General features: G+C 40.0%; 1 protein-coding gene across 1 annotated transcript in view; it reads left to right on the forward strand.

The window, feature by feature from the left end:
• The first annotated feature begins 639 nt into the window (after nucleotides 1-639).
• The window catches only part of LOC134566100 (collagen alpha-1(XXV) chain-like), a 230,484-nt gene continuing 217,301 nt past the window's right edge, over nucleotides 640-13,822 (forward strand). The window contains exons 1-2 of the mRNA XM_063425810.1: nucleotides 640-1,634; nucleotides 6,631-6,700. Coding sequence (XP_063281880.1) covers nucleotides 1,335-1,634; nucleotides 6,631-6,700 — 370 coding nt within the window. The 5' untranslated portion in view covers nucleotides 640-1,334. The remainder of the gene's footprint in view (nucleotides 1,635-6,630; nucleotides 6,701-13,822) is intronic.

The raw sequence follows: 13,822 nt of genomic DNA on the forward strand, positions 1-13,822 counted from the left end.
TGAAATTGTGCAACCTGTGCATCTAGAAACTTTAATTCAGCGATGACTGTTAACCATGAAAATATTGTTTCTTATTTTATATATAAAATATATTTTTTTATTTAGATTTTTTTTGTGATGATGATTGATCTATGTATTGGCTATCAACCCATCATGGCATCATAGACTTTAACCCTTTCCAATCTGCACCTGGTGTCATGCCATGTCTCCCCTTTTGCAGAATACATGCACGTTTCAATGTCCCCTAACTATACTTGTGTGAATATTAAACAGTAATGTATAAGGTATGATGTAGTATTGTAATGTGTTAGTTACATAATAAATAAAACGGATTGAACAGATCTTTAGTATAATGAATGAGAAGCCAAGTTCAAGCTTGTGTCCAGTAGGTGTCTGATTTATGCTGACAATATGTGGTGGGTGAGTGTCCTGGTGGGGAGGTGCTGAGCTCACAAGCCGGCCACTGCGTGCTGCTGCTGCTACTGACAGATCGGATATTTAAAGCACACAAGGGGGCAGGAAAACACACGCACTTCAACTGAGCTGCTGTTAAAACACGTTTTCAAGCTCTCCCTCTCCTTATCACTGCCTGAGCTGCATGCAACTCCATCCTAGAGGAAAGCCAGATAGCAGGAGAAGACATCAGCAAGCAACAAGTCCATCTGACTGCAGAGTCCAGCGTTATAGTGACCACCTTCCTGGGCTGCAGAACCAGCATAGTGACCAGTCTCAGTCTACAGAACCAGCACTGTGAGCAGTACCAGTCTGCAGAACCAGCTTAGTGACCAGTACCATTCTGCAGAACCAGCACAGTGACCAGTCCCAGTCTGCAGAACCAGCACAGTGACCAGTCCCACTCTGCAGAACCAGCATAGTTACCAGTTCCAGTAGCAAACTGACCCCCCTACCTGGGCTGCAGAACCAGCATAGTGACCAGTCCCATTCAGCAAACCCAGTATAGTGACCAGTCCCATTCTGCAGAGCCAGCATAGTGACCAGTCCCAGTTTGCAGAACCAGCATAGTGACCAGTCTCTCTTTACTGCAGGATTCAGTATAGTGACCAGTCTGTCTGGGCTGCAGAACTCAGTATTGTGGTTGTGTAAATCAATCTGGACTACTAATTCAAATTTCCTATTTAGTGCTGGCTCCAGATCACTTTTTGGACTTCTCCTTTAACACCGCTTTGCGCATTAACATGTCCTGATTCTTCCCAGATCACGAATCAGCCCTGCATGGGATCACCGGGCACTCTTTTTCCACCGAAGTTCATCAATACTTATCTGGATTAAAAAGGATTAAATAGGAAGAAAAGATACAAGACAAGACATTAAACATGATGGTCAAATCAGAAAATAAAACCATGGTGGGAACCTACCAGAGATGTAATGGGGAAACACCAAGAGATGGACCAAGTTCTTGGGGCAGGACTTTGCCCAATGTGTTGGCTTTTGTCCTGTCCGTTTTATCCCTGGCATTTTGTCTCTATCTCAATATAAAAAGCAACGATTTGCACGGTAGGATCTGGGCTGTGGAGCATGGCAAGTCTGGGGACCTCTCCTTCCATGTACCAGGATTATCTGTAGATCAACTCAACTCCATCGTGCAGGAGAAGGTGGACCAGCTGCTGTCTCAGGTGTGCACTGTGATACAGCTAGTGTTTGTGTAGAATGTTGCAGTCAGTATGTTGTGTGTTCCAGATATTCCATAGTTTCCTGCTTGATTGGTTGTATCATGGCCAAGTACATCACTAGAAAGTGCCCGGAGGAGAATTATCAGTTAAAAAGTTCTTAGATCCCAAGTCTTATGTTTGTATTAAACAATAGCTGTTGTGTACATTGGGAGAAATATGTGGGCAGTTAGCAGCATTAGAATTGAAAAGCTTTTTAATTCCTTTATATTTTCATTTAAGACTTAAAACTGAATCAGACAGCCCCAAATGCCACAGGCAGTGCCAGGGCACCGGGAGAATAATATGTGTGAAAGATGTCTGATTCACTAACAGGGTGGATGCTTGTTTAGTTTTTCATAAATAGGAAACTGGTGTTTGAATAAACTGGGACACTATACTAAGTGTAAGTTCATTTATGTGCCAGTAAGGGAGCTGATTAGCATTCCAGAAATAGGTAGTCTTTCCATTCAAGTTACTCTGTACTAACACACATGTCATCCTTAGGCAGGTTCGAGTGTTCCCAGAGTTATTAGTGACACATATTAATAAATGTACAGTTTATTGGGCAGTGATGGTTATATTCTCGAACTTGTGGACTACATTTCCCATGATGCTCGGTAAGGCGTTGGGTTGCTAGAGCTTAATATAAAGTAGTCCAGAGCAGCTACATTGCCAGAGATTAGTAATTCATCACCATGACCCTCTAAATCTAAATGTTTGGTATTATTATGCAAATGATGGGCTGATAAAAAAAAAAAAATCAAGATAATGAGAGTTGCAGTCCTGGCAGTGCAGTCCTATGGTTTATAGGAGTTTTTTGTTTTAAATTTGCAAACCTGAAGATGCATAGAGATTTCATGTCCATCATCCTCAGCCAGCCAGAGGCTCTTGATTATAGACAGCATGATCCAATAACTCAGATCTGCAAACATGTATTCACGGTCTAATATATCTCCTAGCCATCTATTCATAGTGAGCCAAGTATACCTCACCTCTGGAGGCGCATTAGACGGACTATCAGTAAAGTTAGCACCAGCGAGCTATAAACTGGACGTTTTAATGAGCCAGCAGGAGTGGGAATACTGCTCTCAGTATCTAACGCTTGATTTATTTACCCGTTAAACCCATGTGATCATGTAACTTAAAAATATTAAGTGTGTTGTAACATGGTATTTGACCTCGCAGGGAGGATGTGTCTGGATGAGGCTGAACTTGACAAGCCATTGAGCTGTAATGACCAACAGTTCATTTATCTATCCTGCCGTCTGCTTGTGTTTCAGCAATCCTCAGTCCTATACTGACAGGGGTAAAGAGGGAACCCTCCAATATTCAGTGCTATACTGACTGGGTATAAAGGGCACCTTGCCTTCCTCAGTGCTATACAGACTGAGGTACAGAGGGCACCCTCCAATATTCAGTGCTATACTGACTGGGTATAGAGGGCACTCTGTCATCCTCAGTGCTATACTGTCTGGGGCACAGAGGGCACCCTACAATATTCAGTGCTATACTGACTGGTTATAGAGGGCACTCTGTCATCCTCAGTGCTATACTGACTGGGGCACAGAGGGCACCCTACAATATTCAGTGCTATACTGACTGGGTACAGAGGGCACTCTGTCATCCTCGTTGCTATACTGACTGGGGCACAGAGGGCACCCTACAATATTCAGTGCTATACTGACTGGGTATAGAGGGCACTCTGTCATCCTCAGTGCTATACTGACTGGGGCACAGAGGGCACTCTACAATATTCAGTGCTATACTGACTGGACTGGGTATAGAGGGCACCCTGCCATCCACAGTGCTATACTGACTGGGGTACAAAGGGCACCCTGCCATCCTCAGTGCTATACTGACTGGGGTACAAAGGGCACCCTGCCATCCACAGTGCTATACTGACTGGGGTACAAAGGGCACCCTGCCATCCTCAGTGCTATACTGACTGGGGTACAGAATGCACCCTGGTATTACCAATTCTAGACTGGCTGGGGTACAGAAGGCACCCTGCCATCCACAGTGCTATACTGACTGGGGTACAGAGGGCACCCTGGTATTCCTGATTCCAGAATGGCTGGGGTACAGAGGACATCCTGCAATCCTCAGTGCAATACTGACTTGGGCTACAGAGGGCACCCTGCCATCCTCTGTACTTTACTGACTGGGTACAGAGGGAACCCTGGTATTCCCAATTCTAGACTGGCTGGGGTACAGAGGGCACCCTTCCATCCTCAGTGCTATACTGACTGGGGTACAAAGGGCACCCTGCCATCATCTGTGCTATACTGGCTGGGTATAGAAGTCACCCTGCTATTCACAGTGCTATACTGACTGGGTTACAGAGGGCAAACTGGTATTCCCAATTCCAGACTGGCTGGGGTACAGAGGGCATCCTGCAATCCTCAGTGCAATACTGACTTGGGCTTCAGCGGGTACCCTGCCATCATCAGTACTATACTGGCTGGGGTACAGAGGGCACCCTGGTATTTCCAATTCTAGACTGGCTGGGGTACAGAGGGCACCCTGCAATATACAGTGCTTTATTGACTAGGGTATGAATTGTTGGCTGAGGGATCAGTTACCCATTTCTTTTCAAATTACTTATTATACAGCATTTTAGAATATGCTGTCACTCCATAAACATTTCCTCACATTAATAAAAGTAAATAAAAATCATGTAGTTTAAAGATGAAAGTATGTATTTTAGTTGAGTCCCTTTGCTTACTTGATTGGGAAATAATGATTTCTGTTACAATTCACGTGTCACTCAAACTGCATAAAAATACCCTGATAGCATTTTGCAGTATTCCAGAATAAAATTAACATTGTTTAAATAAGCTGTTATAAACCGTTATATAAGCCTAATTTTGTTTTCTAGATGAAAATGAAAGCAATGATTATAAATCTGCCCAGAACTGTCATTAGGTCTCTTTGCCATACAGAGAATGTAATAGATTACATAAAACAGGAAAAATAAAGAACTGGCAACCCCCAAACAAACAAACTAATAACTAACAATGCATTTATTGAATCATTTTACAAAGATGCAGGTAAACAAAATATTAATCTGTTACACCCTGTCCTAAACACAATACACTGCCTGACTGATAACTAGTTTTTTAAAAAAAAAATCATAATTTGGAGTCCATAGTCAATGCTTTATTATTCCTGTTAAATGTAGTGTTAAATGGGGAGAAGATCCCCTCACATTAGCTGATTGGTACTCAGGCATTTTTTAAGATCAAATGTCCAGATCCACTATCTCTCTAGATCTGGCTTCCCCAAACTCCGGCCCTCCAGATGTTGCTGAACTACTACTCCCATGATTCTATGAATGAAATAGATAGGCTGAGGATCATGGGAGTTGTAGTTCAGCAACATCTGGAGAGCCAGAGTTTGGGGAAGCCTGCTCTAGATACTTATTTGCTGTGCAGAATGCCAGACCCAACATCCTTTCAAGATAAGATGCAATGTCTTTGCAATAGGCATGTAGGGAGGGTTTAATCTGCATGAATAAGGATTAAGATTTCCACCAGGTGTCATTGCAAACTGTAATCTGCACTTCAGTTTTATGTACGGCAATAACATTAAAGTATGGGACATTATAGCCGTATTCCTACCTACTGGCTTACATTTTGCTTTTTGCTTAATAATCTAGTAGCTATTAACCTTTTTGAAGGAGACAGCATGTACTTACAATCCAATAGCTTGGAGTTCTGTTCTAGAAATATATCATTTGCTCGGTCACCCATTCTTTGATTGGCACTTAATGTACATTGAACAGAAATATGCATGCACTTGACCTAGGCCCTCTTCAATGCCAAATTTTGGATTTTCCAAATAAAGTAAACTTCTAAAATATGGGTCCTCGTCCAGAGGTTTAGAACTACTGATTTAAACCAAGATAGTTGGGGGAAAAAATCTTCAATTTAGAATAAATTAAAGTATTTTCATAATGTTTTGGCCTACATTTTACAAACTTGTCAATTCACATCAACTTACATTTAAGTGGATAACCCCTATAATAGATTATAGTTTTGGTATAGATATTGTACTTTAGTAGACATGTCAACAGTTACTGTCCTAGAATTACTGCAATAGCTCCAACTCTTCAACCAAACACTATCCCTGGTAACAAATGAAAACATTAGGCAGGTAACCTGATCTAAAATCAGCCATGGCTACATTAGTACCCCCAGCCTCTCTGTGCCCTGATTGACATTCATGCCTTTCTTACCTACAATACAGCTAAAATAATACTTGTTAAGAAACATAATTACATTATTTCCAGTGGAATTTGATGATTTTATAGTGCAGTATGTTCCAATGGTTTTCTAAGTTTTAGCTAGTGATGGCGTTTGTAAATATAAGCAAATAGGGAATTGTGGAAGGCTGTTTTCTCGAATTACTGTGCCATGGTGGACATTTCCCAAGGCCCTTCTTGAGATACGCAGAGGATGCACAATAGTAATTTTTCAATTTGCACAGATCTAGTGGGAGTTTTATTGGTATCACAGCAACTTTACACAAATTTAGTGATAACCTACCAAATTTGGACCCAATTAGCTGAGTCAAAATAAAAACTTAAAATAAACGACTGCTGAAGTAGACCTTTTTTCCACTCTCCAATCTTGGAGTAAATTATGTAAGCTAGTTGTCACCCTAATACAGCTCACTGTTTAGTGAATAGATCCCATTGCGAGGACTAGAAACATATCTTCACAATAAGGTACTTTTGGCAGTTAAACATCATTTTTCCCCGGTGCCCTTTTTCACACTATCATGTTACGTTTGCTTCCCTCGCAGAAGCAATGCTAAGGGATTTAATCGTTTATGTATTGTTATAGCCCCTGTCTGAAAATTTGTTCGGGTTCAGCCCTTGTTGAAGACTGTGAAATCCATCAAGCAGTACTTTGAGGTATTAACTCCCTATCTGTCTTTCTTTTTCTCGTTTTTCCAGAGGTCATATGAACACATGGCGAAAATCCGAATCTCAAGAGAAGCTCCAGCAGAATGCAACTGCCCAGCAGGTATGGTTGATCAGATGATTGACACACATCTGTTCCCTTAGGGTCCTAAGAATACAGACAAAGAAAAGCACACTATGCCTCATGGTCTCCAATTTACAGGACTAGGAAAGGTCATCTTAATGGATTAATATTCAATAATGTACAGGACAAACCTGAACGAATAGCTAGAAGGGATACTTTACTGCATGGCTAGTTTTTATAAATAAAACTAAACAGTATTTATTACATTTTGTTGCTGATTCTTTAGACTCTTGCAGGTTTTAGATTTAGGGCTATAATATCACAAAGGTCTAAAAGTGGAGCAATCACTGTGGAAACCAATGGAATATTCATGCAGATTGCTCTACTTCTAGCAATGTGCACCAGAATTGCTCTATAGACACAACATCTAACGGACAGCTAGAATTAAAAGGCTTTGTGTGTGATGAATCTGCATTCTAAACCCTCATTTAGAATTAGCAAAATGACTTTCTTTGGAACAGGACAACTACAATCTGCCATCAGATGACGGCTTCTGCCAATGTAGAGTCAGTCATTGGTGGCAGTGAATAGCCTATCTAAATGAAATAAAAAACACCATAATACAATTGCTCTGACAATAGAATTCTCTGATTTCTTTCTAGAAGATAATCATCTATTCATTAGTCAATATAGTTTGCTAAATATGTTAAAATAAATGTTGTTCTAAACTTGCATGCGTAAACAGTCACCAACTGGCCACGAATGAGCGAAAATGCACTCTGGAGGCTAATTTGATAGCAGATTTTAAGATTCTTTCTCTGAGGCTTTATATATTTTATGAGTGCAATGTATTTATTTGTAAAGATATCCAGTGCCCCTGTGTCCTGCAATGCAGTGGGTAACGTTCTAGAACTGGAATGGTTAAATGTGTGTGTTAATAGTTTTAGCTTCCACCTCACTGTATTGCAATGCAACTGTAAGTCATTGTCTGTGCTTAGATGAAATGACATACATTATGATGCTGTTGGTTAGATTGTGTTATACCTAGGGGTATGCGTACTAAACAGTCAGTTACAGTGCATTTATCTCTGCCTGGCAAAATGTAGGCCAAAATAGTAGAACTGGAGAAATTCTTTTGACCAAGATCCATATTATTTCCTCTAATATTGGCAAACTGTTGTAAGTGAGATTTGAACCCATCGCAGCTTACTGTTTAGTATATACAACCCATTTTGTTGTTAAGGCAATGCATGAAGAGTTCATGACCATATGAAAATTTCCACTTCATAGTTTATTGTATTTTTTTCCCATTTCATTTGTTCTGCAACCTTGACTGAGAGTTGGTTTTAGTTAACCATTTTTATGCCACTATGGGCTTTGCAATTAGTCACCCTTTTAGGTTCTGCAGCCAGTCAGTTTGTGGCCCCAGGTGATAATACATGTGTACCCTTAATGTACATTATAGTACTACTGCCAAGATCACCTTTGACACACGCAGCTACAGGCATACACTGCAGCATTGTGTAGAAAGGACTGATGAATGACAGTCCAGGGTCCTTGCAGAAGATGAAAGGCTATGTATAGAGCAGGAATTCAGGACAGAGTCTCTCTTTCCCCTGTATGCATGTGGTGGAGGGGCTAACTTGTGACAAACGCTGCCTGGATGACAGAGTACTGGCCCCAAGGAATAAAACAGACTGTGACAGTTGGCGTTCAGTGTACAATAGCTCTGCCAGAGAGCAGAAATGGAAATGTAATACAATGTATTAGCTAGGTTGGATTAGTATACATCACCCTGATAGGCTCATACATACTGACTCAAGCTTTGGCATTTGAATTATGTTCATAAACATGCTTTATCAAATGTTCGTTTGTCTTGTGTGCTTGTGTAAGGATTTATATTATCACTGATCTATACAGCACCAACTTGGTTTGCTGCGCTTGTTAATTTTTGTAACTGTTTGTAACTGTTACCAAATCTGTTTGTAACTTGTAACTGTTACCAAATCTGTAATTCTCATATTTACTAAAGGTAAATCTTTTTGAAATGTGGTTATTTCCAATGAATGAGTATATCTTATTTGATACCATCTGGTATTACCATCAGGAATTCTTATATAGTATTCACATATATACGTTTGACTCTCTAATACAGGCCTGTCCAACCTGCGGCCCCCCAGATGTTGCTAAACTACAACTCCCATGATTCTTTCAATTAAACAGATAGCCAGGGAATCATTGGAATTGTAGTTCAGCAACATCTGGGGGGCTGCAGGTTGGACAGCCCTGCTCTAATAGAAAGCAAATTTGCTGAAATCTGCAATAGTTGAACATTCAGTCAGAGGACAAATGGTTAAAATAAGCATATATTAATATGATAATATTTATTTTATATTTTAAATAAAGCAATGATATCTACAGTTAATAACCTGAGTTAATATATTTTAATTATTGGATTAGACTGGACCCTTCCATGGAACGAACTCTTTCTGCATTGACGTTAGTTATGGAAATATGCTAATAACAGCTATTTTGTAAAGACAGACTCTGTTGAATGACAGCTTCTGACTGTGTGCAAATTCAGCCCTTTTGAATTGTACAATTTGGTTGAACTGAATTTGCAGATGGGCCGCTGCCAATTTTGTTTAGTTATCATTGCATTTGACTGTTTTGTTGCCTATTGCTATCCAGATTTTAGCCGTTTGGTTGCATGATGAATTCTAGTCTACAATCAAGCTAATTCTGTGTTGCAGAATCCGCATACTGGTAAATCCTGAAAGCAATATTGGATTGAAATAATTTTTCAGAGGGTTCTGGATTGGTTTTGCAAATCTGTACTGAGGCCATTTGGTCCTCAGTGAATAACGCTGGCCAAGAGTCAAAAGGAAACTCGTTGTACCATATTCACTACAGCTTAGAGATAATATGTTCAGGATGCAGTTCTTTTCATTTCTTGTCAAGACATTTTAAAGCAGTTTGATTAAAATGGGTTTCCAAAGCCCACCCTCTATTGTGATGATGTAATAATGGGACAGTTGACTTCCTCGTTTTTTCGGCGACATTTTCTTCTTCAGTATCACATTTACTGCAGGAAGGTGAGCCTTGCGGGTGCAGAGACTTGTGTTTGTCAAAAAGCAGAGAGACTGCACCCACAGCCTCCTAGCACCACAACCACCTGGCTACAGTGCAATGAGTGTCACTTTAAGGTTAATCTACCATAAGGGCTATTCACTAAGCCATGAAAGATTGAGAATTGACATAGGAGTTGAAGCCAAAATAGTTGAACTGGAAAAACTCCCCCCTACAAGTCTCCCTGTGCAATTCCCAGAAACTCTGTTTTTTGAGAATAACTGATTATATTCCACCTTTATTCCTGCTGTAATATATTGATTTCTACCTAGATAGCCAAATTTAGGGCATGCGAACATCGGCATGCCATCTCTTTCGACTTACAATGCCAAGCATCCTAGCATCCTCAGCCATGTGAAAATGTATTATCTTGTAGTCCATCTTGACATCAAGGCCAGCGTACCAGAAGATGTATGCCTATATCTTTTTAATAGAACCAAGAGCTGAATATTGGGATAAACCTCTGAATGTTTGAAAAGGCCGAAGATGGACTATTTAGGAACAGGGAGATTTGTGTGGTGTTATGGTGTAGCTGATGAGCACAATACAGTGCAAATGATTAATAATAAGCAGTTAACTAAGTTTGACTGTGAGTTTCATTGTCTTGATGAGGACAAATGCCAGGGAAGAAGAGCAGGGTAGATGTATCTGAATCTCAGAGATCACAATCCCTGAAAAGTGGAAAACCTGAAATGTATGTTATTGTTGGAACAAAATCCAAAGATTAATTGGTCAATGCATTCTAAACTATTTCTGATTTAATAGAAACAAGACATTATAACTGCATTGAATGTACCGTCTTAGATCAAACAGCTTAGTGATAGCCATGTGAGTTTATGGCATCCATATGCCTATGGATATGTACAGTCTATGTCAATCGAGACTGCTTTTCTGCCTCACTGCCACTAGAGTTTCACATTACTTCATTTCATCGTGATCAGCAGAGGAAATTAGCTTCTGCTTTCATGCTGTGAGACAAACTGCTTTAAAGAGACACTCCAAGCGACTTTCATTTATTTTAACACATTATATGGATCGTTCATTAATGTGCAAAAGAAAAAAAAATATTTATACAATTAAAATATACCTTTAAATTTTGTAAAAAAAGACTGCTTCACTGGCACAAATAAGATGCACAGAAGAAGCCCTTCTTAGACCAGGAACAGGCACCACCAATCAAGAGCCTTTCGACCTAGTCCATGGGGTCTGGTTTTATCTTATAATTTCCTGTAGAGTAAATTTTAATGTGTTGAACTTCAAATAGCAAACTTTAAGAAAAAAAAATAGTTGATTTTGAAAAACTATCGAACTCAGCTCTAGTCAAAGGTAGATTTTTTTTTTGTCTTAATGTTACTATTCGTCTTGCAATCATCAAACCAAGTTTCAATCTTTCATAAGACTGAAATGGTTAAAGGACAACTAAAAGCCCCCAGACCACTTCATCTCAATGAAGTGCACTGGGTACAGTAGCCCTTAAGTTTTAACTCTGCAATATAAAACATTGCCAATATTATGATTGCAGGGTTAAAAGCACCTATAGTGGCTGTATTCCTTGTTTCTTATGAGAAGTATTTGATAGGACGCATGGCCCTCACCACACATGTACATATCGTCCAAAATGCTTCTCTATAAGAAGTATAGGATTTGGTAAACATTGAGGAAGTGACATTTCCAGATTGACGTTGTGGCAGGAGTGGGTCGCAGCCCTGAGACTTAAAGTTGTAACCTTTCTTTTTTACAGCTCAAATGGGGAGCGAGTCTGAATCTAAATAGGGACTAGGGCGTTCTAACATTACAAATACATGTTTGTATTCCTAACGTGATAGTGTTTATTTAAACTGTAGGAATCTGTATACTAGATATTACAATTATAACTTTAACTCAATTTGGTTTAGCTGAAGTATATCTAAACGGCTTGTATTTTCAGCATCATTTCTGATCTTTATGCAAAATTGTGTCGATAAATCCCTCTTATTAAAAATTACAAAGTAATATTGGCTTACTTCTTTGAGTTTTAATTTGTTTTAATTTATTAGGGCTAGTTAATAACTAACTTGCAAAACGTAGATTAATTTAGCTAAGATAGAAAACGCTTCCAAGAGTTCAAGATTCTGTCTAAACCAGCTATTTTGGCCTACGTTGTGCAGTGCTGTCATCAGCTCACCACATCTTACTGTTAGATGAATAAAACCTTTGTAACACTGTATATATGAACAAGTAAAATGTGTAAATGAGCTTTTATTTTCACAACCTCCTAGCTGTGATGTGAAATATACAGAATGATTATTTTTATTTTATGGACATTTCTCTGCTATTACCCTAATATTTTTCTAGAAACAACCATTTAACCATGCAGTCTATTACCTAGCTCTCGGCTCTCTTGAAAATTGAAAATATTTTTAATGCTATAAAATACCCTGCAAGAATTACATTTGCCAATAAAAAACAAAATGACGGAACATGCAAGTAATCTTAGAAGATAACCAAACTTGAATGGAAAAATACAGAAAGTATGTTATAGATACTTGTGCATAGTTGTGCAATGCTCCAGAGATCTATTAACAACATAACTCATCTCCATGAGATGTACAGGCTTATTACTTCACCCAAGTAATGACAGTCATTTTGGGGTGCGGTAATAGCTCCAACTTTATTTAATCACATTTAGTCAAATTAATATTTCCATTCAACCCAATATTTCCATGTCCACCGCATGAGGAATATTCTAGGGGTCTGTAGATAGCTACCATCACACACTTAAAGGAACACTCCAAGCACCATATCCTCTATCACCTGCTGTAGTAGCTATGGTGCCAGGAGTGCTCTGGTGCCATCCCACAGTAAGTAGTCACGCCGTTTTAGTATGGTTTGACAGCTGTTTGTCCTTTAGGTGGTTGCACCACTTCTGCTTTTCTCGTGCATCAGAAGTCACATATCTCTGTAGAATAAAGCAAGCCTGACCCAGCCCTGTGCTTGCTGGCTGACAGTGCTCAGCTGATGCTCTCAGCCAAATGGCCTAGTCCTGCATGACCTTGCTTAGCTCTGTAGAGCGAACCAAATTCTCCTGCAGACCAGAAGAAGGGGCAGTTGCCATGGCCACACAGCAGGACTCTGGTAAGTCATTATTCATTACTCATAGCATGTGACTATCAAGGCACATATATCTTCCTTGTCTGGCGAAACATTATGGGAAACCTAAAGTGCTAGCATTAGTATGTACTAATCTGTATTTGATCTGTTCTACAATTGAAAACTGGAGGACTAGGACCTTTGCACATATTAGTGACTTACCTGTGACGGTAGTCACAGTCACTGGGAATGGAAGACAGACACTATGTGGAGGTCCCCAGATTCCTCTTGTTATTTTGGCACTGTGTGCCCATTATTGGTGCAGGGTATGTTTAATGTATTGCTTGTCTGTGCCTCTCCTCCTCCCCTTTATCCTATCCCATTGTTTCCCCAACAGGGCATTGTCCCAGGAACACTGCCAGACTAGTTTAAACTAGCTGCCCTGTCCCTCCTCAATCTCCCATCAGCCCTTACTATTGTCTCATACCACCCTTCCTTGTACTATAGTACTCTATGCACCCTATTGTATGTAAATTAGGCTGTTGGGGGCTTAAAATATGTGTGCTATGTCTAGTAAAGTTAGTTGCTGTTTTAACCTTCACCAAGTGTCGTCTGGTGTTTGGGGAAATCTGCTGATGTTAAGTATGTCGGGGGCTGTAAACACAGTAGCCTGGTCCAGGGTGGAAAAGCCCCTCAGTGATCTCAGTCAAGCCTCGGCGACTGGGTCTGAAGTGCTCCAGTTTCCCTTATAGCTACGAGGAAGCAGATTTGGTGGAGGTACTCAGTCAGAGTACTGGAGCTCCATCACATTACCTATTCTCCAAGTTAATTTCACACAATTCTGCTGTGCCCCATTACTAATAGAAGGGATTCCCTATTCCCCCTGAACCCATAGGATAGCCTGTAACTTTTTGTACCTGTAACGGCACCCACAGGCATAAAAGGGTTAAACCGCTGTTTAGT

This window comes from Pelobates fuscus, chromosome 6 (assembly GCF_036172605.1).
Source record: "Pelobates fuscus isolate aPelFus1 chromosome 6, aPelFus1.pri, whole genome shotgun sequence".
Taxonomy (NCBI): Eukaryota; Metazoa; Chordata; class Amphibia; order Anura; family Pelobatidae; genus Pelobates; species Pelobates fuscus.